The 27540-nt window shown below is 39.4% G+C and overlaps 1 protein-coding gene across 2 annotated transcripts in view; it reads left to right on the forward strand.

Annotated features, from left to right (window-relative positions):
* Positions 1-27540, forward strand: part of CPED1 (cadherin like and PC-esterase domain containing 1) — a 314311-nt gene that overhangs the window by 25296 nt on the left and 261475 nt on the right. For both annotated transcript variants that reach the window (XM_043872163.1, XM_043872162.1), the window contains one exon: positions 923-1100. In XM_043872163.1, coding sequence (XP_043728098.1) covers positions 923-1100 — 178 coding nt within the window. The remainder of the gene's footprint in view (positions 1-922; positions 1101-27540) is intronic.

Below are 27540 nucleotides of genomic sequence, written 5' to 3' on the forward strand. Positions count from 1 at the left end.
GTCCGGTCTGATTCTTTGTAATCCCATGGACTGTAGACTGCCAGGCCCTCTGTCCACGGAATTCTTCAGGCAAGAACGCCACAGTGGGTAACCATTCCCTTCTCCAGAGAATCTTCCCGACCCAGGGATCAACCCGAGTCTCCTGCATTGCAGACAGATTCTTTATTGTCCTAGTCACTAGGAATGGCTTAAACCATGTAATGAATTTCATTGTCAGCATTCTTTCTACTTGCCAATTCAAAACTTCCCTTTTGTTAATGATACTTCAAACATCATTGTGAGAAAGAATATTTATTTGGAGGAGCAGTCAACCGCTGAAGGAAGAGCTTAAAATTATGGTTCTTGAGTGATACCCTCCTCTTCTCACATGAAGATCCATCCTGCCTCAGTGAGAGGCACTGAAATTTTGCTGCATCCTGATGGAGAGAAGTGACAGCATTGTGCTTGCAGAGAGCTCTGGGATTGCTTTTCAGCTGTCCCCCTTGTCCTTCCGGCACAAAACCCATCCTCCCTGGGTCTTTTTCCTCTACTGTGTTTACCTAAAAGAACTGTTAAAAGATAAGGCAGCTGGAACTATTACAGAAAAGCACAAAGCAGATGAAAAGCATTGCTATTAATTTCTATTTTTCAGGCAGAGTTGAGCTTGGTATTTCTATACCACAGTATTCCTCCAGGAACTCTGTATTTTAATGGCCTGAAATCTTCATCTTTCTGGAATAGTGAGAAAAATACAGTTCACCTTCAGTTCTTGCAAATGAGGTTGCTTTTGTCCTTGTGCGCCTTCCAGAGCATTGCCAGAGAAAACCTTCAAAGACAACTTTCTGAATGGCTCCTGATTTACATTAATGATCTCCTTCAAGGAAAATGTGCTCCTTTTTTTCCTCTTGAATTTTTATACCTTCTTTTTTTTTTTTGTCTGTAGATCGAAGAGTCAGTTGAGACCCACTTCAGCAGCCGTGGCAGAAGGGCTGTTCTCTACAGGCCTTCTTCCTCCAGCCAAAGGGAGCTTCAGCTCCACCAGAGCATTCTCACTCAGCATCAGTACATGGTTGTCATCTCTGAAGAAAGCCTCGGCGCCGACCCTGGGCTCCTAGAAAAAGGTCAGAGTCAGACATAATTACCAAAGTTGCTTGTCATCTAGTGTAAATACTTCCTGGAATGTGCTACTGTCTTCCTCTAAAAAAATTCGCAAGAACAAATTTTTACCCATGATCAACTTTGTTGCACCGTAGAAAACTTGGATTCTTTTCTAGCTTCCTTTCCATTCTCCTTTAGCTGCATTTCTTTATTCCTGAAATTATTTTGTTTATATTTTGCAGCATTTTGGAGTTACATAGTTCATCTTTAAATGCTGCATAAAAAATGTTTATGTTTATGAGCCTGAATACATATTCTGCCCAGCACCAAACTGCTCCATATTTTAAGAAAATTGCCACTTCATCTGACTGCAAGTAGAATGTGCTGGAAATTGTTTTGAGAAGCCAGCTTAAATGTGAATCACAGATTGGCTCTAAATGCGAAAGAAGTGTGGATATTTATCTCACACACTGTTACTAGTCAAGTACTTTTTATTTCTATCATTTGAAGTGAAAAATAAGAGACAAGTTCTTAAATAAGTTATTTGAAAAGGAAGTTGAGTAGATGATGAGGGTCAAAAAGGGCAGTAACAGTAACAGCTGACAGATCTTCAGCGACTAACCATGTGACATATTGTATTCTGTATTCATGGCCTCATTTAATCCTCACTGAAAGCCTCTGAGTACCCCAAGAAAAGATACGTGCACCCCAGTGTTTATTGCAGCATTATTTACAATAGCCAGGACATGGAAGCAACTTAAATGCTCATCAGCAGAGGCATGGATAAAGAAGATATGGTGCATATATACAATGGAATATTACTTAGCCATAAAACAGAACACAGTGGTGCCATTTGCAGAGACCTGGATAGAGCTAGAGACTGTCACACAGAATTAAATAAGTCAGAAAGAGAAAAGCAGATTAGTATAATATTGCATGTATATGGAATCTAGAAAAATGGTGTACATGAACTTATTTGCCAAAGGGAAATAGAGACACACACATATGGATGTGAGAGTTGGACTATAAAGAAAGCTGAGCACTGAAGAATTGATGCTTTTCAACTGTGGTGTTGGAGAAGACTCTTGAGAGTCCCTTGGACTGCAAGGAGATCCAACCAATCCATCCTAAAGGAGAGCAGTCCTAGGTGTTAATTGGAAGGACTGATGCTGAAGCTGAAACTCCAATACTTTGGCCACCTCATGTGAAGAGCTGACTCATTGGAAAAGACCCTGATGCTGGGAGGGATTGAGGGCAGGAGGAGAAGGGGACAACAGAGGATGAGATGGTTGGATGGCATCATCGACTCGATGGACATGGGTTTGGGTGGACTCCGGGAGTTGGTGATGGACAGGGAGGCCTGGCGTGCTGCAGTTCATGGGATTGCAAAGAGTTGGACACGACTGAGCGATTGAACTGAACACAGAGAACAAATGTAGGGACACCAAGGGGTAAGCGAGGGGGTGGAATTAGCTGGGAGATTGGGGTTGACATATATACACTACTATGTATAAAATAGATAACTAGTGAGAGCCTACTGTATACACAGGGAACTCTGCTCAGTGCTCTGTGTGTGTGCTTAGTCATTCAGTCATGTCCAGCTCTTTTTGACGCCATGGACTGCAGCTCACCAGGCTCCTTGGTCCGTGGGGATTCTCCAGGTAAGAATACTGGAGTAGGTTGCTATGCCCTCCTCCAGGGGATCGCCCTGATCCAGGGATCAAACCTGGGTCTCCTGCATTGCAGCCGGATTTGTCACTGTCTGAGGCAGCAGGGAAGCCCAAGAACATGAAGTGAGTAGCCTATCCCTTCTCCAGGGGATCTTCCCAACCCAGGAATTGAACCAGGGTCTCCTGCATTGCAGGTGGATTCTTTACCAGCTGAGTCACCCAGTAAATGCTCTGTGGTGACCTCAATGGGAAGGAAATCTATAAAAGAATAGATATATGTATAACTGACTCATTTTGCTGCATGGCAGAAACTAACACAGCATTATAAAGCAGCTATACTCCAATAAATTTCAGAAAGAAATATTCATCCCTCCCCCACTTACAGAAGATGAACCCAAGGCTTGGAAAGGTGCAGGGACGCACCTTGTATCTTAAACTGCGGTGATGGAGGGGCAGGATCTGAAGCCCCCGGACTCCAGGTCTCACTTCTGTGCTCGTCCTCTTCATCTCCACGTTACTCACTCCCTCTTTTGACCCCTTTTTTGTTGTTCAGTCGCTAAGTTACGTCTGACTCTTTGTGACCCTGTGAACTGCAGCACGCCAGCCTTCCCTGTTGTCACTATCTCCCAGAGCTTACTCAAACTCATGTCCATTGAGTCAGTGATGCCATTCAACCAACTCATCCTCTTGCCATCCCCTTGTCTTCCTACCTTCAGTCTTTCCCAGCATCAGGGTCTTTTCCTGCATGAATCGATCTTTATTCCAGCTACCAGGACATGGAGCACTCATCCTCTGTGGGCCAATTAGAGTTTTCTCTTTAGGATGGCAAAGTGTGTGTTTGCTTTGCTTGTTATCAAAAGGGAGGAGAGGAAAAGCAATCTGAATCAACTGCTGATCTCCATGGTGTTTTCCTCGGGGAGAAAATAGATTCTGGTGCCACAATAATTTTCATTTGTCATTTCAGTGTCAGCCATCCTGGCATCCTCATAACACATGCTTTTCAATGAGGTTCCCCCCTTGCTCTTTAATGGTTTCCCTTGTGGCTGGTAAAGAATCTGCCTGCAATGTGGGAGACCTGGGTTTGAACCCTGAGTTGGGAAGATCCCTTGGAGAAGGGAAAGGCTACCCACTCCAGTATTTTGGCCTGGAGAATTCCATGGGCTGTATAGTCCATGGGGTCACAAAGAGTTGGACATGACGGAGACTGAGTGACTTTCACTTTCACTTTTGCTTTTTAAAATGCTAGTTTATGTTGGTCATGAAAGAGGCTGGGAACACTTAGCCATGATCACCCTTTACCACCATTTTTTTTTACAATGTTGATGATAAAGTTATAAGCTACCTCATTAACAAACCTCTCAGGGAAAAAAGCCTCAAAAGATCTACTTCGATGAAAAGAAAGGACAGAAATATAGGCAGAATATAGGCCACTAGGACAAGTCTTCAGGAATACCATTAGCTGGCCTCTGCCCCCAGAAGTATGTTAATCTAGAGCTCTTGGAAGCAAATAAGAAAAGCAAAGGGGAAGATGAAAGCCCTGGAATATGGAAGCATCTGGAAACAAAGTTTACAGACCTCACTGAGGTTGGTTCTAAGAAGGACCCGTCTGAAGTCTAAAGTACTTTGGCCACCTGATGCAAAGAACTGACTCCTTGGAAAAGACCCTGCTGCTGGGAAAGATTGAAAGCAGGAGGAGAAGGGGATGACAGAGGATGAGGTGGTTGGATGGCATCACCGACTTGATGGACATGAGTTTGAGCAAGCTCCGGGAGTCGGTGATGGACAGGGAGGCCTGGCGTGCTGCAGTTCATGGGGTCACAAAGAGTCTGACACGACTGAGCGACTGAACTGAACTGAACTGAAAGTTCTAAAACATCCATAAATGATATTGTCAGAACACCATTGATCAGAATAGCTGTCAATCTTAAGGAAAGATATAAAACACTTTGTCTTCCTTTCATCCTATAAATTATTTTAGCCCACCGCTGAACAAGGTGATTGTATTAGCACCACCCTTGTGCCACATGAGGGTGGTCCTGGAATCCTGCAAAGCCTTGACCCTGATAACAGAACACTATTGTCTGAAATCCACATGTTTTCTGCCTCCCTGGTGCTGCTACTCATTGTATATGGGCACAACATGGGTTATCTGTGCTTTCAACTTCAATTTCCATTTTATCCACCCGCAAAACAAGGAATATGTCTCTTCTCTCCCTTGATGTCCTTTGGGTCAGTTTTATAAGAAAAAGGAGAATTACTTTGCAGCTTCCAAATACCAAGAAAGTGCAAAGAAAGCCTGACGACAGCAATAGAATCTGGCAGCCAGAGGAGCTTCTGGGCACAGTAGCACAAGATAACTAGAGGGTGTCACTGGAATTTGTCAGCGTAAATACTGATTTGTCTCCCTTTCCCTACATCTCCTCAGTTTTGAAAACATCCACTGCTTCTTTGTTGATATTCTTTTGCTTTATATAGTAAGATATTATTCCTGGATAGGCCTCAAGAAACGGTAGCAATTTCATAAGTATGAGATATTATTGGCTCTTCATTTGATTTTGTAGTTTTCATTGTGATAGCCTGTGTGAATTGAATACCTGAGATAAAAAATTTCCGTGACCATCATCTAATATGTCTCTGATTATCTCATGTATAGAAAAAAAACCACTTTTTAAATTGCAGCTTCTCTTTCATGGCCACACATTTAATCTATAGACTGTTTGAGTTGAAGCACTTACTGTCAAAAATATTTTCTCGAGATTTAATTCGTGTAAAATTTATTTTGCTCTAGTTTCACGTATTCGACCTCTGCTTGTCTTACTACGCGTACGACAGCAGAGAGTGGGACCCTAAATTGGCCCCTTTGAACTTCATCTCCCCATGCTGAGCAGCTTGGTGGAAGGGAAAGCAATTCAGAATGATCTGGAGACCTACTCTCCGAATCTTTCTTTTCATCATTTGCTGTTTGCTTACCTGAGATTTTAAAAGATTACATTGAAAACAAAAGAGGCACTCCTCCAAATATTATAAAGTACCAAGGTGTAGAGTTGACGCATTTGTAAAACACATTCTTGGTCCTAGGAAAATAAATATAAAACTCATTTTCCCTGTTCTAACCATTTATTCTACCTGCTTTCTATTCCTCTTTTGACTTTTCCCCCATCGTTTCCGCTGATCTCTTTTTTTGTGCCATCCTTTGAGGCACAGGTGGCCTTTTTCAGGGTCCTTTAAAAAAAAAACCTTTAAGGCTAGAAATGGATAAAAATTAGGAAAAAATTTAAAAGAGTGCTAGTCTAGGTAGGCAACATTCTACTATTAAGTATAATCTGTTCTCGAAGAGTAATATTTGGGCTTCATCTTGTATTTAATTGCTAATTTAGTAAACATTAATTGAAGGGAAAAGTAAGCGGTCTTAGGTTGAAAATTCACATATAGGTATTATGTTTTCCCCTGGTTAATTCTATTCTGTGATATAATAGAAGTTGGTGATTCTAACCAGAACAATAATAGGTCTGTGTAAATTTGGCCTGTTCTCTGAGTCATATTGTAGTTTTTATATTAAAGGCAGTAATGGTATTTACTTCACAAGAATATGTGGTGAGAATTTAATCACTTTGTCCACACCCATCAGAGTTCTGGGAGGCAACGAAGTAAAGCCCTGCCAATATTTCTCATTCAGTAGTCTGGGAGTGGGGCCCAGAAATTTGCATGTTGAAAGCAGAGACAGGTAATTCTGATGTGTAACCTAGTTTGAGGAACACTGTTTAAGGGATATACTACTGGTTCAAAAAATAGCAATCTTTAGAGTTCATTTTGTAATAAAATGATCCAGTGTGCTTGCTATATGCCATTGAACTATTAATACTGAAGATTTATTGGTGTAGTTGTTTATAAGCATTTCAACTTTAAGCTGATTTTGAGGACAGTAAGAGGACAATTGTCTTTACAGATTTATGCCTACAAAACAGCAGAATATGAAACATACACATTTATCATCCTTCAGCCTCCTACTTTGGAAAAATATATCTTCTGTTCCTACGTTTGTAAGAATATAGAAGTCTCTGAATATATGTCTCTAAAGGAAAAGATTGAAGGACCAACCAATTATTCCCTTTCCTAATATCTAGATACTATATAGTAAATCAGTGCTCTGGTACATGGAAAAGAATAGTGGCCTAAAAGAGAGCAGGTGTTCTCCAAAAAAGTTCTTAACCTATTCCCATGGTGACATCCAAGAAAGGTGTTTTCTAGGAGACTCTGATTTAAGGGACTTTGTCATTGGATCAGAATTATTTATGTATATTTGAAGGGTAGAGCATATTTAGTAAGTTTCTGCCCACTCTTGCATATACCCTGCACTTTTGAATTGTGTAATAGTCATGTAAAAAACAAATGCCAATTGCTATCAAAGCTACAGAATTGGAGACTATCTTATGATTTCAAATTGCTCTTGTTTTTGTAACTTGGGGCTTTTATACAGAATAGTCTTTGAAGAAATATAAAAAGTGAAAGACTATGTAAATTTTCTTGCCAGGCATTGACAAACCATGGCCCACTGGCCAAATCTGGCCCAATGCCTATAAACAAAGTTTGATTGGAACACAGCCACTCATTTGTCTTTGTACTGTCTTTGACCGTTTTTGTACTTTGACAGCAGAACTAAGTAGTTGCAACAAAGACTATATGGCTCTTAAGGCCTAAAATATTTGTTATTGAGTCCTTTACAGAAAATGTTTGCTGACCTGTGGATCTAGACTAATTCTATGTCATTTGATCTCATGATGATGGTTAAAGTCAGGGACTGAGATAGATTAGGTTTTTAACTTAACTCAAACCTCATTCAAAAAGGATTTGATGGTTTATAGTCAAACATATAATAATAAGATTACTAAGATGGAAATATAAAAGTAGGGCTCAAACTGGATATTCCTCTTAGCTACCATAATTTCAGCTTAATTTTGGCTTAAGCTGCCAAGTACCCAGCTTGGCAACAGGGGAAAGAATAGAGAGAGGTTTTGCTCTTGGGAAGAAGGGGACACTATAATGCCTCCCCTTAATCTCTGACATGTCCAGATAGTACCTTTAGAACAAATTTTTCAAAAGGATTATTAAGTTGATGATATTATGGACGGTCAAGGGCCAGAGCAACATTTGTATTGCAGACGAAGTAGATGTGAGCTGAGAGTGAAGCATGGCAGCATGACATAATGAAAGCATCTCTAAGAAGGGCTAGGATATATACTAGTGATAAATAGCATTTATTGATATTTGTATTGATACATTTGCTATATTGTGTAATAGAGATGATGTTTTAAGTAATATTGCTACAGCTTTCCCCCCACTAAGAAGGACACTGTAATTTTCCCAGCTGTGTTCTTGGGATGTACTATTAAAGACACAGTTAACAGAGCGAGATGTTACTACTACTTAATGTTGTGGAAAATGTATTAAAAAAAGGAAAAGTCCATTTCCTTCCCTGTTTGTAATTTCATAGTTTCTTCCCTCCCATAATTGTATTTACATTCACCTGCACTCTTAAAAATGTCCAACACATCCATGTATCATTTGAAATTTAGTCTCATTTTGAAGGTTTATTTATAATGGCTACTTGCCAAAAACTGTTTCTGCTGGTTGTGTGGAAAAGAAACAAGTACTGCAGATCAATCTTAACTTTTGTAATGAAAAATGTATTTCAAATTTTTCTTTAGTTTATTTGTATTCAAAAAGAAGCCATAAGGAAGTTGAGATTTAAATTAAGTAAGAAGAGCTTAACCACAATAATTGCTTTCTTGGGGAGCGTAGTGGACTGTGATAATTAAAGAGAATAAGCTGTGGAGTAAGACTGAACCTGGGTTGGACTCTGTAGGGTTATCTTTAATGGTGACACTACCCTGGGCAAGTTGGCCTCTCAAAGCCCTTGTTTTTCTCTTCTGAAATGGATTGTTTTGAGATTGTTTTGAGAATGGCATGTGTTAGGTACTCCAAAAATGGGAGATAATATTGCTACTGCTGCCAGGAGCTAGATACAGAAAGGAGATCGTGAAGATTCCTTTGTGGAGAGGTATGTTAAAGGTGGGGGCTTCCCTGGTGGCTCAGTGATAAAGAATCTGCCTGAAATGCAGGAGACATGGGTTCGATCCCTGGGCAGGAAGATCCCCTGGAGAAGGAAATGGCAACCCGCTCCAGTATTCTTGACTGGGAAATCCCATGGACAGAGGAACCTTGTGGGCTACAGTCCATAGGGTTGCAAAGGGTCAGACACAACTTACTGGTAGCAGAAGGGTGCTGCTACTGGAAATTTTGCATTAAAATCTTCCCATTAAGTCCTATTCGAGTCTCCTTCCCAGTTTAATATTTTTTCATGAACGATCTGGGTTGTCAACCCTCCTGAAATTCTGACACACGGTCTCCTGGAACATTCCATTAGGAAAAACAACTTCACTTATAAAAAAATTTATTAACTGCTTGAGGTCAGGAACCCTATCTGCTCAGCTCATCACATAGAACTATGCCCTCCGCATAGGGGCACACAATAAATAGTTATTCGAGTACATAAACAAATGAATATGAAATAGTACAGTTGAGCCCCTTAAATAGTGAACTACCTTAGACTTTCACATTAAAACTTAATTCATCAGCCTTTCATTTTTATGTAACTTTAAAGGGACATTGATATTCTACTCATGCTCAAATCTGCTCATATAACAAAAATAATGCAACCACAAATGTGGTAGGAGATAAACCTAATATTTTATACATCAAACAATTCTAGACTGTGGAGGTTTTTAATGCTTGTGTCTGTTTTTCAGTTTTCCCCTTCCTTGGATTTCAAGACTCCTCTGCCACATTTAGTGGTGTTCCTCAACCTGTTGTTTTTGCAGGAAGGGCAGATGTGTTTAGTTCTAAACATGTGCGGGCTCAGGTGCCTTGAGATTTTCACATGGATGTATTTAGCAGAGACTGGAGGTCAGGCAGGAGATGCAGATGTGCGGGCTGTCTGCTTAGAGGTGATAACTGATTCATTGAAGGTTTAATATTCCATAAAACAGAGGAACACACAGTTACCTAAAGATGCTCTCCAGTAAAGGACACGGAAAAGTAAGCTTATAGCTTTTGCTGCTCGTGACTGTAAAGAGCATTAAAGGTGAAAACCCCATCATGTCATTGAGGTCCTGTCAGTGTCCTCTACCTTACACTCTCGAGTTCTTAGCATTGTATGAAACATTCACTTCTAGTCCCTTGCTTTGAAAAACATGTCATATGACCCAAGATTTTTATAGCATGTACCTCTCTAAAGGAAAAGAAAGTCACCATCAAATTCTTCTCTTTCCTAGCATCCAGGTACTATTTAGTAAATCACTGTTTTAGTTCATGGAATGAATAGTGGCCTGAGAGAGAATAAATATTTTCCAAAAGTTTTAAGCTTGCACCCACGGTAGAGTCTAAGTAATATGTAGTTCAGGAGACTCTGACGCAGAGTATATTTTATCTTTGGCCTGGAATTATTTATGTATACTTGAGGAGGGCATATTTCTGCAGTTGCAGTGCAAACCAAGAACTGTAGCAGGAACAAGAAAATAGATTGTTCCAATTGAAAAGACTGTTTCTGGGAGGCCTGCAAGTAGTTGGGCCAATATTTTTGTATCCCCACTGTTTAAGGGGTCACTTGAGTACAGGATTTATTTGTAGTAACCCTAGAAGGCCCAGGACCTGTTGAAGGATGAACATTGCATCAATCGGACTTACCTAGCAATGGAACAGCCCAGCTCAAAGAGTAGGAAGTTTTGATGGAATAAGAGCGAAGCAGGAATGCTGCAGAGGGCTTGCTTTATCACTCAGGAGAATGCATAAAATCAGCATCAAAGACTTTTTCAAATCTGCAGTTTGAGGATGAGCTCTAACACGCATACACACAAACTCAGAGGAAGTAGGACAAGATTTTTTTTTTTAATTGGAGTACAGTTGGTTTACAATGTTGTTAGTTTCTGCTGTACAAGGTGAATCAGGTAATATGTATACATATATCCCCTCCCGGTTGAGCCGCCCTCCCACCACCCACCATCCCACCCCTCTAGGTCATCACAGAGCACCAAGCTGAGCTCCTGTGCTAAAGAGCAGCTTCCCACCAGCCATCTGTCGTACACACTGTAGTCGTGTATATATTTCACTGCTACTCTCTCGATTCTTCCCTATTCTCTAGATTATCCCTATTCGATCATTCCCTGGGATGCTATTCTCTTCGACCCTCCCCTTCCCCCTGTGTCCACAAGTCAAGATTTTAAACCCCTATTATTCTAGAATTCCGTTTCTTTAGTCTTTGCCTTTAGTCTCCTGTCCTCCAGCAGAAGAGAGGAACAGGAAGCTAAGATGGGGAGAAGAAATGTGGACCTGAAGGCCAAACTGGAAGTGGTCCCTTTAGGCTGGGAGTGCAGGTTGACAGCAGATGCTTCTTCTGATCCTTTAAAATTTGAGAGCCTAATGAACTCATTCCTTTTCCCCTCCAGCCCCATACCAGCACCCCTGCTGCCTTCCTGAATTTAATATGCACTAGGACTACTCAGCAGGAAGACAAAAGAGTAAAGGTCACATTTGAAAGGCACAGAGTGTTTCGCTTTGTCGGTATTTTGCCTGGAACACACTTGACATACGTTTTTTATTAGGCAAGTAATAGGTTTTGGATGGTATCAGAAGCACTTCTGTGCCCTGAGTTAATCAAACTAGAAAACAAAAGAAATTGAATCAAAGAAATGGCATAGGGCTGCACCGTTGTATTTTATTGTATTATGACACATGGTAATTGTGTGTTCGGGTTTATTGTTATTTTCCTCATCGCTCATAGAATTACTGATGTATTTACTCCCAAACAGAATGTGTTCCTTAATTGGCAAGGGAGAGCTCAAGGAATGTTTATTTAACCTTAACTTGGTTGAATTGTTTATACTACAGGGACCCGAGTTCAATTTACTTTAATTTTGGAAAAAAAAAAAAAAAAAACCTTCTTATTTATAGAAGCTGAGTTATGAGTGATCTCCCCACTCTGATGTTTCCTTTATCCTCCACTGTGCAAAGGGAACAAAAAGCCACTGTCTCATTCTTACTCCAAAGAAACTAAACTACTTCCTTAAGTGGGTTAGTTCTTTCAATTGAAAATGGTAACCAGATGTTTACTGAAATCCCTAGCATTTCTCCTTCAAGCCTAGTTTCTTTCTAATTGTTTGATCTTTTTAAGTTTCATAGAAACCAGATTGGGTATTTGAGTTTTCCATAGCTGAGAAATGTTTAATGCCCCTTTGAAGATCCTTTGTACTGTTACTTTAAATGCACTGTCTTCTGCTTCTACTTTTTTAAAAAGATGCAGCGTGGAAACTTTTATCAGGTTTCATTTTTTATAAGTAATTTGTTACCAGGTCCTTGTTCTCTTCATATTTCTTTAGAGTTGAAAATACTGGGTGATTTTGTTTGTTTGTTTGGAAATTTAGACTTTTTTGTTTGATCTTGCCACAGACTAAACTCTGCTTTAAATGACAGATTGAATTTGTAAAAACAAATATTTGTATTATATTTAGATGGAGAAAGACTCCAGGAAGGAAAACAGACTCCTTCATATTGGACCTTTCAAGAGACAGAGTGTGTGGATTAATTTAAGGGAATTTGGAGACTTCAGACATAGTGTGTTTCTATGCTAGTGCATTATCAGATTTAGCTGCTTGAAATATTTTAGACCTTGTCCTCAAACTGGTAGGAGTTAGGGAGCATCTAACCAGATTTTCAGGACTGCCTCTCAATTTTTGTATCACTTTTACTTTCTACTCTCATTGTTACAAATATTGTTGAAACATCCCAAGTCACTTCCTCTTTAATTACTATTTCCCTCTGGATATCCTGTATGGTTTCTATCTTATTTTTAGCTAAAGTTACTTCCTCTTAACAGCTTCTCTTTGCAGGAAGTCCAAACCACAGTTTGGGAAACAAAGACTTAAGGGAAAGGAGGAGATTTTTTTTTTCCCCCTTGGTAATCTCTATTTAATCCTCAATAATCAGACTTGTACCACACCACACCCTACCTCCCCAAATTATCCTTTCAGAATTTGCCAAGAAACTCCATTTTGTTACAAATCCAGCCACTATATTTATGATTGCAATATTTTTGGTAGAAGAGCAGATTTGAGCATGAGTAGAATATAAACTAAGCTTTAATGTAAATTCACTGAGATAATTTCTTAATGTCCTTGATCTTACTCTAGCAGAGTTTCCCAACTTGGTGAAATGTATGAACCAGTGGAATAAACACTTGTCCTAGTACTGAATGGGTGCTTTAGGGTCCAGCATTTTCTCTCTTAATTTCCTTAATTGTGCCTTGCCTGCTTCTCCCACCTTCCTGTCCCATCCTTCTTTATGTTCTTCTTCCAGATGAGAGCTTTCTCCAAGATGTTTATCCCTGGTCATCTTATTTTCCATGTGACTTGATACTCCCTCAAGAAACGTTTCTACTCTATGGATTGAACAATTGCTTCTGGGAAACAAATTAGCAGCTGCTGGAGGCTGGGGGTGGTGGTCAAAGGGGCAAACTTCCAGTCATAAATGAATTCTGGAGGTGTTTTATATAGCATGGTAACTGTAGTTAGTATAGTAGTAATGTTAGTGGCTCCGTGGTGTCGAACTCTTTCCGACCCTGTAGACTGTAGTCCACCAGGCTCTTCTGTCCATAGAATTCTCCAGGCAAGAATGCTGGAGTACGTTGCCATTCCGTTCTTCAGAGGATATTCCTGACCCAGGGATCTAACCCAGGGCTCCTGCATTGCAGGCAGATTCTTTACCATCTGAGCCATTGTGACTATACTTAACAATACTATATTGTATATACTTACCTGGCAGAGGAGATACTGTGATCAATACTATATTGTATAGTTGAAAGTTGTTGAGACAGTATATTGTAAAGGTTCTCATTACCAAAAAAAAAAAGGGTATAATTCTGTGTGTGGTGACAGATCTCAACTAGACTTATTGTGGTTATTATTATTCAGTGCACACGGGTGTGCGTGCGCACACACACGCGTGCACGCTCACACACACTATAAATACATATATATGGCTTCTCGGTAGCTCAGCTGGTAAAGAATTCGCCTTGTGGGAGACCTGGGTTCGATCTCTGGGTTGGGAAGATCCCCTGGAGAAGGGAATGGCTACCCACTTCAGTATTCTGGCCTGGAAAATTCCATGGACTGTATAGTCCATGGGGTTGCAAAGAGTCGGACACAATTGAGCAACTTTTACTATATATATATCAGGGAGTTCAGTCACTCAGTTGTGTCCAACTCTTTGTGACCCCATGGACTGCAGCATGCCAGGCTTCCCTGTCCATCACAAACTCCTGGAGCTTGCTCAAACCTATGTCCTTCCAGTCGGTGATGCTATCAAACAATCTCATCCTCTGTCTTCGCCTTCTCTTCCTGCCTTCAATCTTTCCCAGCATCAGAGTCTTTTCCAATGAGTCAGTTCTTCGCATCAGGTAGCCAAAGTATTAGAGTTTCAGCTTCAGCATCAGTCTTTCCAATGAATATTCAGGACTGATTTCCTTTAGGATGGACTGGTTGGATCTCCTTGCAGTCCAAGAGACTCTCAAGAGTCTTCTCCAACACCACAGTTCAAAATCAATTGACAAAATAAAATAGACAGCTTTTTAATAAGCTGTCTAGATTGGTCATAGATTTCCTTCCAAGGAGCAAGCATCTTTTAATTTCATGGCTGCAGTCACCATCTGCAGTGATTTTGAATGTTGAGTTTTAAGCCAGCTTTTTCACTCTCCTTTTTCACTTTCATCAAGAGGCTCTTTAGTTCCTCATCTCTTTTTGCCATAAGAGTGGTGTCATCTGCATATCTGAGTTTATCTCTCTCAGCAATCTTGATTCCAGCTTGTGCTTCATCCAGCCGCAGATTTCACATGTTATACTCTGCATATAAGTTAAATAAGCAGGGTGACAATATACAGCTTTGACATACTCCTTTCCCAATTTGGAACCAGTCTATTGTTCCATGTCCCGTTCTAACTGTTGCTTCTTGACATGCATACAGATTTCTCAGGAGGCAGGTAAGATGGTCTCGTATTCCCATCTCTTTCAGAATTTTCCCCAGTTTGTTGTGATCCACACAGTCAAAGGCTTTGGTGTAATCAATAAAGCAGAAGTAGATGTTTTTCTGGAATTCTCTTGCTTTTTCTATGATCCAGTGGATGTTGGCAATTTGATCTCTGGTTCCTCTGCTTTTTCTAAATCCAGTTTGCACATCTGGAAGTTCACGGTTCACACACACACACACACACACACACACACACACACACACACACACACACACACGTGAGGCGAGCAGAAGTAACGCAGCTTAGATTAGGAGTAGACCTTCCTACTTGGTAAGATTATCAGGCCACCTGGATACAACCAATTAGCCAATTAGGACCAATTAGCTTTCACTTGATACTGACCGCTGGTTGCCAATTAGGAAATTAGGAACGGGGCGGAAACCCCCAGGAAAGTCCTGCGCGCAAAAGTATTGACCAATGAAATTGCTTTGCAAACGTGTAACCAGTCCGCTTCTCACCCTATAAATTTGTGTAACAGCTTGGGCTCGGGGCTCTCTGACCCGCACCACTGCGTTGGTTGCGGGCGGAGAGTCCTGGCTCGAGTCAGTAATAAACTTCCCTTCCTGCGAGTTGCATTGTCTTGGAAGCCTTCTCTCTTCCCGCTCGGGGATTCGGACATCGGGCATAGCAACACACACACACACACACACACACACACACACACACACACACACACACACACACACACACACACACACACACACACACACACACACACACACACACACACACACACACACACTTCCACAGTGGCTCAGTGGTAAAGAATCTGCCTGCAGTACAGGAGGATTCCTTGGGTCAGAAAGATCCCCTGGAGAAGGGCATGGCAACCCACTCCAGTATTCTTGCCTGGAGAATCCTATGGACAGAGGAGCTTGGCGTGCTGCCATCCATGGATTACAAAGAGTTGGACATGACTGAAGTGACTAAGCCCATAGCATATATATGCTATATGCTATGTATATATATACATATAAAATACATATGTATATGTATTATACATATGTATATATATGTATTATATGTATATATATGTACATGTATATATTATAGATATATATATGTAGAGAGAGACTATCATTTTGTACACCCTGAATTAACATGATGTTAGATGTCACTTATATCTCAAGAAAGTTTCTCTGGGGATATAACCTGAAAATAATGTTGAATCCTAATTGTCTCCTGTAGGCAGGGTCTTGAGAAAGCATAGATTTTCCTAGTACCTGGTAGATGTTTTCATTTGTGTGTCCCAGGGCCTCGTTATGTATAAATAATGGATAATGCATGATACTTCCATTCTCTGGGAATGTTTTTCTAACCAGTAGTGCTGACTGCGAGCCCTCAGCCTTGCAGACTCTAAAGCTTATCATCAGGTCCTCTCTCTCCTTCAGCCATAACACCCAGCAGCCCCTACACCCTGGGGCGTGCCTTCTCAGTCCTGACTCCACACTCCTTACGGTTCCTATGCCTCTCTTGTGCTATCACAGTAACCGTTACTCTCCCAGATGCTGGTCTCTTCCTTCTATTATACATCCTCACCACAGATGCCAGTTTATTTTATTTTATTTTTATTTTTTAAATGTTTCATTTTGATCTCCAATATTCCCAATTTTTTTTAACAAGTTTTATTTATTTACTTATTTTCCTTTTCGGATGCACCCTGAAGGATGTGGGATCTTAGTTCCCTGACCAGGGATCGAACCCACACCCCCTGCATTGGAAGGCAGAGTCTTAACCACTAGACCACCAGGGAAGTCCCACAAGCGCCAGTTTAATATTCCGTAAGCACAGCTCTGCTCACGTCAGTTCCCTCTGCAGAAGTGTTCGATGATTTTTATGTCCACCTAAGCAGAATGCAAATTTCTTAGCCCAGCATTCAGCGCTTCCCATGCCAGGGAGTTGGATACCTCCACACCCCTGCAATAGTATGGCTCTCAGGCCATGTTGTTCCTACACTTGAATTACCTAGGGAATGTAGAAATTAAAGAAGCCAATGCCCACGTCTCACTTAGAAAATTTTGTCAGAATTGCGGAGTCAGAGAGTTGCATTTGGACATCACTTTAAAAAGAAAATCTTAACTTTATTGCTCTAAAGTTCTTGTTTTACCTGAGTTCTGTTTTAAAAATTTATTTTACTGAAGCACAGTTGATTTACAATGTTGTGTTAATTTCTACTATGCAGCAGTGATTCAGTTATGTATACATACTTTCTTCTTATTCTTTTTCCATTAGAGTTTATCACAGGATATTGAATATAGTTCCCTGTGCTATACAGTAGAACCTTGTTGTTTATCTATTCCTTTTATAATAGTTTATATCTACTAATTTCAAACTCCCAATCCATCCCTCCCTGCCCCCCAAACCTGCAACCTGAAGTCTGTTCTCTGTATGTATGAGTCTATTTCTGCTTTGTAGATAAGTTCATATGGGTCATATTTTACGTTATACATATAAGTGATATCATATGATATTTGTCTTTCTGACTTACTTCACTTAGTATACTAATCTCTAGGTCCATCCATGTTGCTACAAATGGCCTTATTTTATTCTTTTTGTGGCTAAGTAATATTCCATTGTATACATGTACTATTTCTTCATCCATTCATCTGCTGATGGACATTTAGGCTCTTTCCATATTTTGGCTATTGTAAACAGCACTGCAATGAACACAGGGGTGCATGTATCTTTTTTGAATTATAGTTTTCTCTGGATATCAGGCATCAGGTTTTTTAAGATTGTCCCAGGGAAGATCCCCTGGAGAAGGGATAGGCTATTCACTCCAGTATTCTTGAGCTTCCCTTGTGGCCCAGCTCATAAAGAATCCGCTTGCAATGCGGGAGACCTGGGTTTGATCCCTGGGTTGGGAAAATCCCCTGGAGAAGGGAAAGTCAACCCACTCCAGTATTCTGGCCTAGAGAATTCCATAGACTGTATAGACCATGGGGATGCAAAGAGTTAGACATGACTGAGTGACTTTCACTTTCAGGTGATATTAATGTATGGGTGGGATGGAGGACCACTTTGATTAACCTACTCACCTCTGCCTGATCCCATTGCAAAGCTTTCTACTTTGTAGTGTTATTTAGACTTGTCTCCTAGAATTTCCTCCTTTCCACCATTTCTTAAAATCCAAATGAATATCTAAATTCACCCGTAGTGTCATTTGCTCAGTTTTGTATCCAACTCTTTGCAACCCCATGGACTGTGGCCTGACAAGTTCCTCTGTCTATGGGATTCTCTGCAAGAACACTGGAGTGGGTTGCCATTTCCTTCTCCATAATAAACCCATAAATTCCCCTCACACTCAAAAGGGTAAACAAGTTAACTAAGGCCTCATCACTCATTATTCCTACACCTCTGATGCCTAGATTATACTTGTGTTCTATTTTTTAATAATTTTTGTCTGTTCATTTCATCTCCTCTTTTATATGATAAACTTCTTGTAGAACAGGGAGTATTTTATTCATCTGTTTACTCATTATACTGTGCCTAAGACAGTCTCTTGTGGACACCTAGTAGGTACACAATTAAATGAATAAGCCATTAAAAAATAAACCTATAAATATATTAATAACAGAGATGAATAGTTAATATATTCAAGCATCATTTGCTTCTTTGAAGTTTAGAGAAAAAATAGTGAGTGCTTTATAGGAAATAACAGTTGTAGAGCTAAATGAAATGTGCTCTGGGCTGTGTCTGCCAACTTAAGAACAGAACTCACAGGCCCACTGCCTGTAGTGAAAGTTCCCTGTAGCCTTGTATCAGAGGGGTCAAGTCAGTGATGTCTATGTTTCCAAAGAAAGACGAATTCTGCTGACAAGTTAATAATAGACTTTAATAATAATAATAACTCTTTCCAGCTCTTTCACTAAGGAAAAATACGAAAGTCATATGTGAATCTCATCATCTGTGCAACAAAATGATCTATTTAGAGCTGAGAACTTTAGGAATTTAAAAAATCCACTTAGCATTCCATCTTGTTATCAGAGTGACCAAACAAGTGATTAAAGGGCGTAGAGGGCAAAGATGTCTCTTAGCCTGCCCTAAGTCTCTAATTGCTCACTCTGTATTTTATACTTACCAGAAAGTAAAGAGAATCCTTGCCTGAATGTTTAAGGAATGTGCTTTTGGCAAAACTCGACCATAATATCTGCTGATTTGCTAGAATTATGATTTTCAAATTTTGTGTATATCAGAATTGTCTGGAAGGTTTGTTAAATCAGAGATTGCTGGGTCCTATTCTCAGTTGATTTGACTCAGTAAGAATGTGGAGATGAGTTGAGAAATAATAAGTTGCCAGGTAATGCTAATATGCTGTCCAGGACTACTTGTTGAAAACTAGTGTCCTAGGTCGTTCTTTATTACGGATTTTCAATCTGTCTTCCAGAAGCACAAAGATATTCTGTCTATTTGCCCTTTTAAGTATTTAATGACCAAACCGTTTGCTTCCATGGGATCCTAAATCAATCTTCTACCTTGGTGAGAAGCCCCTCCTAAATTTATATAGATGCTAAACCCATTAATTGTGAGTTAACATGCAAAGCCTTGGTACATGTTAGCTTAATTATTTGCAGTCAAGACCAGTGACACCATTTCAAAAGGATAGGAATAAGTAGCTGAATTTACACTGTCTTTGGACATGATGGGCTTGCTTGAAGATAGTGGAATCAAGGTAAAAATATAGACAGATGATTTATTCCAAATGGTAATTATATGCCCCCAAAGAGAAGCACCTAGCTCTCACCTAGAGCCAGACATCCTGGAATGTGAAGTCAAGTGGGCCTTACAAAGCATCACTGTGATGGAATTCCAGCTGAGCTATTTCAAATCCTAAAAGATGGTGCTGTAAAAGTGCTATACTTAGTTTGCCAGTAAATTTGGAAAACTCTGTGGTAGCCACAGGACTCGAAAAGGTCAGTTTTCATTCTAATCACAAAGAAGGGCAATGCCAAAGAATGCTCAAACTATCGCACAGTTGCACTCGTCTCACATGCTAGCAAAGTAATGCTCAAAATTCTCCAAGCTAAACTTCAACAGTACATGAGCTGAAGTTCCAGATGTTCAAGCTGAATTTAGAAAAGGCAGAGGAACCAGAGATCAAATTGTCAACATCCGTTGGATCATAGAAAAATTAAGAGAATTCCAGAAAAACTCTACTTCTGATTTACTGATTATGCCAAAGCCTTTGACTGTGTAGATCACAACAAACTGGAAAATTCTTAAAAGAGATGGGAATATGAGATCACCTTACCTGCCTCCTGAGAAATCTGTATGCAGGTCAAGAAGCAACAGTTAGAACTGGACATGGAAAATAGACTGGTTCCAAATTGGGAAAGGAGTATGTCAAAGCTGTATATTGTCACCCTGCTTATTTAACTTATATGCAGAGTATATCATGAGAAATGCATGGCTAGATGAAGTATAAGCTGGAATCAAGATTGCCAAGAGAAATATCAATAACCTCAGATACGCAGGTGACACCACCCTTATGGCAGAAAGTGATAAGGAACTAAAGACCCTCTTGATGAAAGTGAAAGAGGAGAGTGAAAAAGCTGGCTTAAAACTCAGCATTCAAAAAACGAAGATCAAGGCATCTGTCCCATCACTTCATGGCAAGTAGATGGGAAAACAATGGAAGCAGGGACAGACTTTATTTTCTTGGGCTCCAAAATCACTGCAGATGGTGACTACGGCCATGAAATTAAAAGATTCTTGCTCCTTGGAAGAAAAGCTATGACCAGTCTAGACAGCTTATGAAAAAGCAGAGATATTACTTTGCCAACAAATGTCCATCTAGTCAAAGTTATGGTTTTTCTGGTAGTCGTGTATAGATGTGAGAATTGGACTATAAAGAAAGCTGAGCATCGAGGAATTGATGCTTTTGAACTGTGGTGTTGGAGAAGACTCTTGAGTGTCCCTTGGAGTGTAAGGAAATCCCATCAGTCTATCCTAAAGGAAATCAGTCCTGAATATTCATTGAAAGGACTGATGTTGAAGCTGAAACTCCAATCCTTTGGCCACCTGATGCGAAGAACTGACTCATTTGAAAAGACCCTGATGCTGGGAAAAATTGAAGGCGGGAGGAGAAGGGGAACACAGAGGATGAGACTGTTGGATGTCATCACCGACTCGAAGAACATGAGTTTGAGCAAGCTCTGGGAGTTCGTGATGGACAGGGAAGCCTGGTGTGCTGCAGTCCGTGGGGTTGCAAGGAGTCGAACATGATTGAGTGACTGAACTGAAGGATAAGCAAGATAGTACTGTGGAAAAGAGGAATTCTGGCTTAAGTTTCTATGTCTTTGTGAAACCATGACTAAATAACTTAATTAAGTTCTTAGATTCCTTTCATTTTACAGAAGATGAAGATTTTTGGATTAGATATACTAGGTATATCTTATTTAAGATCTATTTCAACTAGAAAATATGTAAAAAGAATAATAAAGAATGAGATAGATTACCTAAATTGCCAACAAAGACATACTTCTTTACCAGTTTTTTCTATATTTTATACAATTTTCTAGTTTGATTTTTTTAGCATACTATTACATCAGAAATACATGCCATAAAAACTTACTAAATATTATTTCTGGAGCTACTCAATATTATATTACTGGATGTATGTAATATTTATTGTTCTTGATCTTTCCCATATTGTTAGATATTTTTTGATATTTCTAATGTTCTGCTATTATAAATAATGCCCTCAGAACATTGTTCTATGGAAGTATGGTATGAAAATCCAAGTTCACAGCTGGAGTATAAGACAGATTAAGTTTCTGCTAGAAATTGGTACTAGCATCATGGCCGGAATGCTGGGAATGTGAGAATGGCAGGCACATTCCATGGTAATCTGAAGGCTCATCTGAGAGAGCCAGTATCAGGAATCATGAGTGTTTGCTCTTCCATTGGCTTGTTTGCTCGAGGATTCGTGTTCTTTATTTGTTCATTTTTTGATAAATAGCATATTAAGTTTTATCAGAAAGACTTTGCTTTGTCTTGTCTGAAATCTCCCACTCATAACTGTACACAGCATGACTATAGCACCCTGAGACTGATACTGTTTCTTGTCTTATGGAAAGTAATTCTATCACTTTGTCACATTGTGTATTTTATATCAGAGACATTTGAAATTGTAAAATGATTGAGGTCTAGGTTAATTTTATGTTTATTTTCATTTCTATATAGCAGTTGATTGGCATCATAGAGTGCTTTGAAAGATGTACAGTGTTTGAAAAGACTCAATGTCTGTTTTTCATAGAGAATAATAGTTCTTTATTTGGATGCACATTCAAACCACATTTCTAGAAAATGGTTTTCCCATTTATCAAGATGTTTTATATTTTTGGTAGAATGTTGAATCAAGCATTTGCAAGTACAAAGGTAAAAGCAAAAATCACTACAGAGATAACACAGTTGCCTTCTGCCTCTTTTTGCAAGTTTACTCCATGTGTTTTAACAGATACTTAAAAAAATTTTTTTTTCCTTTGGCTATACCACATGGCTTGCAGGATTTTAGTTCCTTGACCAGGGATCGAACCCAGGCTCCCAGCAGCAGAAGCACAGAGTTCTAACTACTGAACTACCAGGAAATTCTTGATACGTTTTTAATATTTTGATAAAAATAAAGACTGTGCTGTCTTTCCATGTCAATGTAGTTTTTAAGAATTGTAACAAAGTGTCATGTCACTAGTTTTTAAGTTAGCCTTTTTTGATCACTAATTAAATGTACTGTGCTATATGTTTATATACATTAACTTATTGACTTCTCACTTCTAGTCCACAAGGTGGCTATTTCTGTTTCACACTTGCAGAATTGAATAGCACATATCATAAATGGTGGAATTGAGGTATGACCCAAGGGCTGTCTGTCTCTAAACGTGAGACTTTAACCACAATATCATCCTAGTAACCACAATATCATCCTACCAACCAGTCCATCTTAAAGGAGATCAGTCCTGGGTGTTCATTGGAAGGACTGATGCTGAAGCTGAAACTCCAATACTTTGGCCACCTCATGCGAAGAGTTGACTCATTGGAAAAGACCCTGATGCTGGGAGGGATTGAGGGCAGGAGGAGAAGGGGACGACAGAGGATGAGACGGCTGGATGGCATCACCAACTCCATGGGCATGAGTTTGAGTAAACTCCGGGAGTTGGTGATGGACAGGGAGGCCTGGGGTGCTGTGATTCATGGGGTCGCAAAGAGTCAGACACGACTGAGCGACTGAACTGAACTGAACTGAACCACAGTATCATCCTGGTTTCTTGAGAGTATATGAAAGATATTTAGAATTTTTTTAACTTTACCACAATATTTGTTTTATTGCTTTTTTTGAGATTTGGGTATAATTTGGAATTATTATATTAATGGGCAAAATATCAAAACTGTGCTTCCTTCTGCCACATTCCTCTACAAAATGATGGCTCACATTTTAACTTTCGTTGACAGTGCTATTTCTCCATGGATCTCCAGTATTAGATATTATCACATTTTTTAATCTGATGAAGTTAAAAATGTCACATCATTTAAATTTTTTAGTAGGAAGTTTTACTTACATATCAATTTAAAATTATTTCTATTTTTTAAATGCTGTCTTTTTACATTTTATTTTTTATTTGCAAATCTTTTTTTATATGAAGGATATGAATAAACAGTTTGTATTTTCACATTTAAATGGAAAAATAAAGATATGAAATACACAAAAAGTTACAAAAAAACCTTTTAAAGTATAGCATATCACTTTACAGTCACAGGACTGGCAAATTTCAAGTTTGGAAATATCACCTACTGCTGGTGGATATTCCAAGGAAAGATTTCATACATTGAGTGTGGAAATCAGAAATATTGTAGTCTTTTTTTTGGAAAGCAATCTGGAACATCTATGACAGTTAAAATACTCATAGTTTTTAAGCCAGTAATATTATTCTTGGAAATCCATATGATAAAAGTTAAAGCATCAGAAGGTAATAGAATATATATATCTTAAAATTAACAAAGTCAAAGAAAAAGAAAATGCTTCAAATAAAGATAACCAAAATGAGGGAAATGAGATTACAATTTTTGAGTAGTAAATAATTAGAAAAATAGGAAATTATGTGTGAAGAATCTTTGGAGGGGTGGAAAAATAATGTTATAAGATTAGAGGAAAACCTGATTCTGCAGAATTCTATTAAAATATGTGGAAAAAAATATGCTTCTTAGATGCAATGCTTCTTAGAAACAATACACTTTAATAGTACTTGGCATAGTTTCATATTGGCTTAAATATTCTTCATCTCATAGATGACACAATTTATTAGCCCCAGGAGACACTTCTGATACCTCTTTGGCTCCTGGGAGCAGGGCCAGCTTTACAAAAATTGTGAAGTGGATGAAATGTGTTTTAGCCAATAGCTCTATTTACCCTTACCGAGGTCCCTTCTTATCTGAAGCACCCATTTTAGGGCCCCACAGGGTGGCCTGCCTCGTCAGGTTACACCTACCACATGGGACTCATCGCTACTCACGCATGACAAGTACCTTTCTTCATCAGCAGTTTCAGGGCTCAAAGATGTCACATATTTTAGCAAATGCACTGTACTGCCAGTGAGGGAAAACTGCAGATCCCAGTTCTAGACGTGTATGAATTTTAACTGAGGCCTCGTATTGCTGAGGTCCTCTCTTGCTTTAGATCAGAACCAACCAGTGGCTATCTGGTGAGTTAACATACATTCCTCCTATGGTATGGAGGCCTATTAACGAAACATGAAGGAGTGATGCAGAGTTGAGAGAGATTGTTTTCTGTGTTTTCTAACTGACTCTTATATCACTCTAATCAGACGCCCTGAATAATAAGCTGCAAGGCTTATTGTTACTGAGATCTCAAATTTATCTGCCTGTATCTTACCTCCCACCCACCTGTCTATTCATTTAACCACAAATACTTATGTAAAGCTTATCAAGTACTAGACACTGTTCTAAGCATGTTACAAATATTAACTCATTAAATTTTCATAATATCCCACCAATACTGGTATTATTATTTCTAGGAGGTCTGAGTTTTAATCCTCACATCTGCTTTTTGGAGTGACCTTGAATAAGTGCATTAGATTACCTATTCCTTGGTTTGAAAATAGAAGATAAGACTTGCTTCATAAATATCTCATGGAAATGTTCTGATTGTTTTAAGTAAATCTTCAAAGATTATTGAAAATAATGCTTTAGGAATAAGAGCTGTGTAACCTTAAAATGCTGTGACATTAAGTAGTAAGCCATTGATAGAACTGATTCTTTTTCTATGCTAGTGAACTATATTTTCTCAAGCCTTAGTTCTCATCTGTGCTGAATTAGTGTGGAATTATTCTTAGAATAAAATTTTAAATCAGTGACTCCCACCTCCCTCTCAGACGGCTCACAGTTCCCAGTGCATTATTATACAGTGTCAAACTAGATATGATTAGGTTTTATTCACTGCATTTGAGAGAAATCATGGAAAATGACTTTTAATAAAACAGGAAGAAGGAATAATATTTGGTTAAATGAAGTGGCACTTCGCTAATTACACACTAAAACCTCCTGCACTGTACTGTGGAATCTGGTGTAAGGAGTGTCTGTCAGAAACTCATGTCAACTATAAGTAAGGTGAAAAGACAGCCGTCAGATTGGGAGAAAATAATAGCAAATGAAGAAACAGACAAAGGATTAATCTCAAAAATATACAAGCAACTCCTGCAGCTCAATTCCAGAAAAATAAATGACCCAATCAAAAAGTGGGCCAAAGAACTAAACAGACATTTCTCCAAAGAAGACATACAGATGGCTAACAAACACATGAAAATGTGCTCAACATCACTCATTATTAGAGAAATGCAAATCAAAACCACAATGAGGTACCATTACACACCAGTCAGGATGGCTGCTATCCAAAAGTCTACAAGCAATAAATGCTGGAGAGGCTGTGGAGAAAAGGGAACCCTCTTACACTGTTGGTGGGAATGCAAACTAGTACAGCCACTATGGAAAACAGTGTGGAGATTCCTTAAAAAACTGGAAATAGAACTGCCATATGACCCAGCAATACCACTTCTGGGCATACACACTGAGGAAACCAGATCTGAAAGAGACACATGCACCCCAATGTTCATCGCAACACTGTTTATAATAGCCAGGACATGGAAGCAACCTAGATGCCCATCAGCAGATGAATGGATAAGGAAGCTGTGGTACATATACACCATGGAATTTTACTCAGCCGTCAAAAGGAATTCATTTGAACCAGTCCTAATGAGATGGATGAAACTGGAGCCCCTTATACAGAGTGAAGTAAGCCAGAAAGATAAAGAACATTACAGCATACTAACACATATATATGGAATTTAGAAAGATGGTAACGATAACCCTATATGCAAAACAGAAAAAGAGACACAGAAATACAGAACAGACTTTTGAACTCTGTGGGAGAAGGTGAGGGTGGGATGTTTCAAAAGAACAGCATGTATACTATCTATGGTGAAACAGATCACCAGCCCAGGTGGGATGCATGAGACAAGTGCTCCGGCCTGGTGCACTGGGAAGACCCAGAGGAATCGGGTGGAGAGGGAGGTGGGAGGGGGGATCGGGATGGGGAATAAGTGTAACTCTATGGCTGATTCATATCAATGTATGACAAAACCCACTGAAATGTTGTGAAGTAATTAGCCTCCAACTAATAAAAAAATTAAAAAATAAATAAATAAATAAAATAAAATACCACCTTACCTAAAAAAAAAAAAAAAAAAAAAGAAACTCATGTCAAGTCCTCAAGTAATAAAAGAACCCAGTTTAAAGTGTCACTCTCCTAACAAGGATTATGACCAGGACATTATAGCCAGGCATCAGAATATCTTATAATTGACACGAAACATGTTTTATGTAATGCATGGTTATTTATGTAGAACTCTAAAATTGGTGTGGCTGGAGACAGAGCATTATGAAGGTGAGACCTTTCTAGGAACTACAGGGCAGAGATGTAGGTTGTACATCAGTGTTTCTCAAACTCATTTGTGTGTGTAGATCACCTGGGGACGTTGTTATTCACAAATTTGATTTGGTGAGGTCTAACTTGAGAACTGAAATCTGTCATTTCTAACACGCTTTCAGTATATGAAAATGTTACATATCCAGGGGCTTCCCTGGTGGCTCAGCTGTAAAGAATCCGGCTGCAATGCAGAAGCTACAGGAGAAATGGGTTCAATTCCTAAGTTGGGAAGTTCCCCTGGAGGGCATAGCAACCCACTCCAGTATTCTAGCCTGGAGAATCCCATGGACAGTGGAGCCTGGTGGGCTGCAGTCCATGGGATCGCAAAGAGTTGGACATGACTGAAGAGACTTAGTGCACACACACACACACACACACACACTGAGGACTGAAATCTTTCATTTCTAACAAGCTTTCAGTATTTGAAAATGTTACAGATCCAAAGACCATTTCTGAGTAGGAAAGATGTCCATGTTTAACTGTAATATAAGATACAATCTACCTGCAATGCAGTGGACTTGGGTTCTATTCCTGGATCGGGACGATCCTCTGGAGGAGGAAATGGCAACCCACTCCAGTATTCTTGCCTGGAGAAGCCCATGAATAGAAGAGCCTGGCGGGCTGCAGTCCATGGGGTTGCCGAGAGTAGGGCACGACTTAGCGAC

The sequence above is a fragment of the Cervus elaphus genome, chromosome 18, assembly GCF_910594005.1.
Source record: "Cervus elaphus chromosome 18, mCerEla1.1, whole genome shotgun sequence".
Classification (NCBI taxonomy): Eukaryota; Metazoa; Chordata; class Mammalia; order Artiodactyla; family Cervidae; genus Cervus; species Cervus elaphus.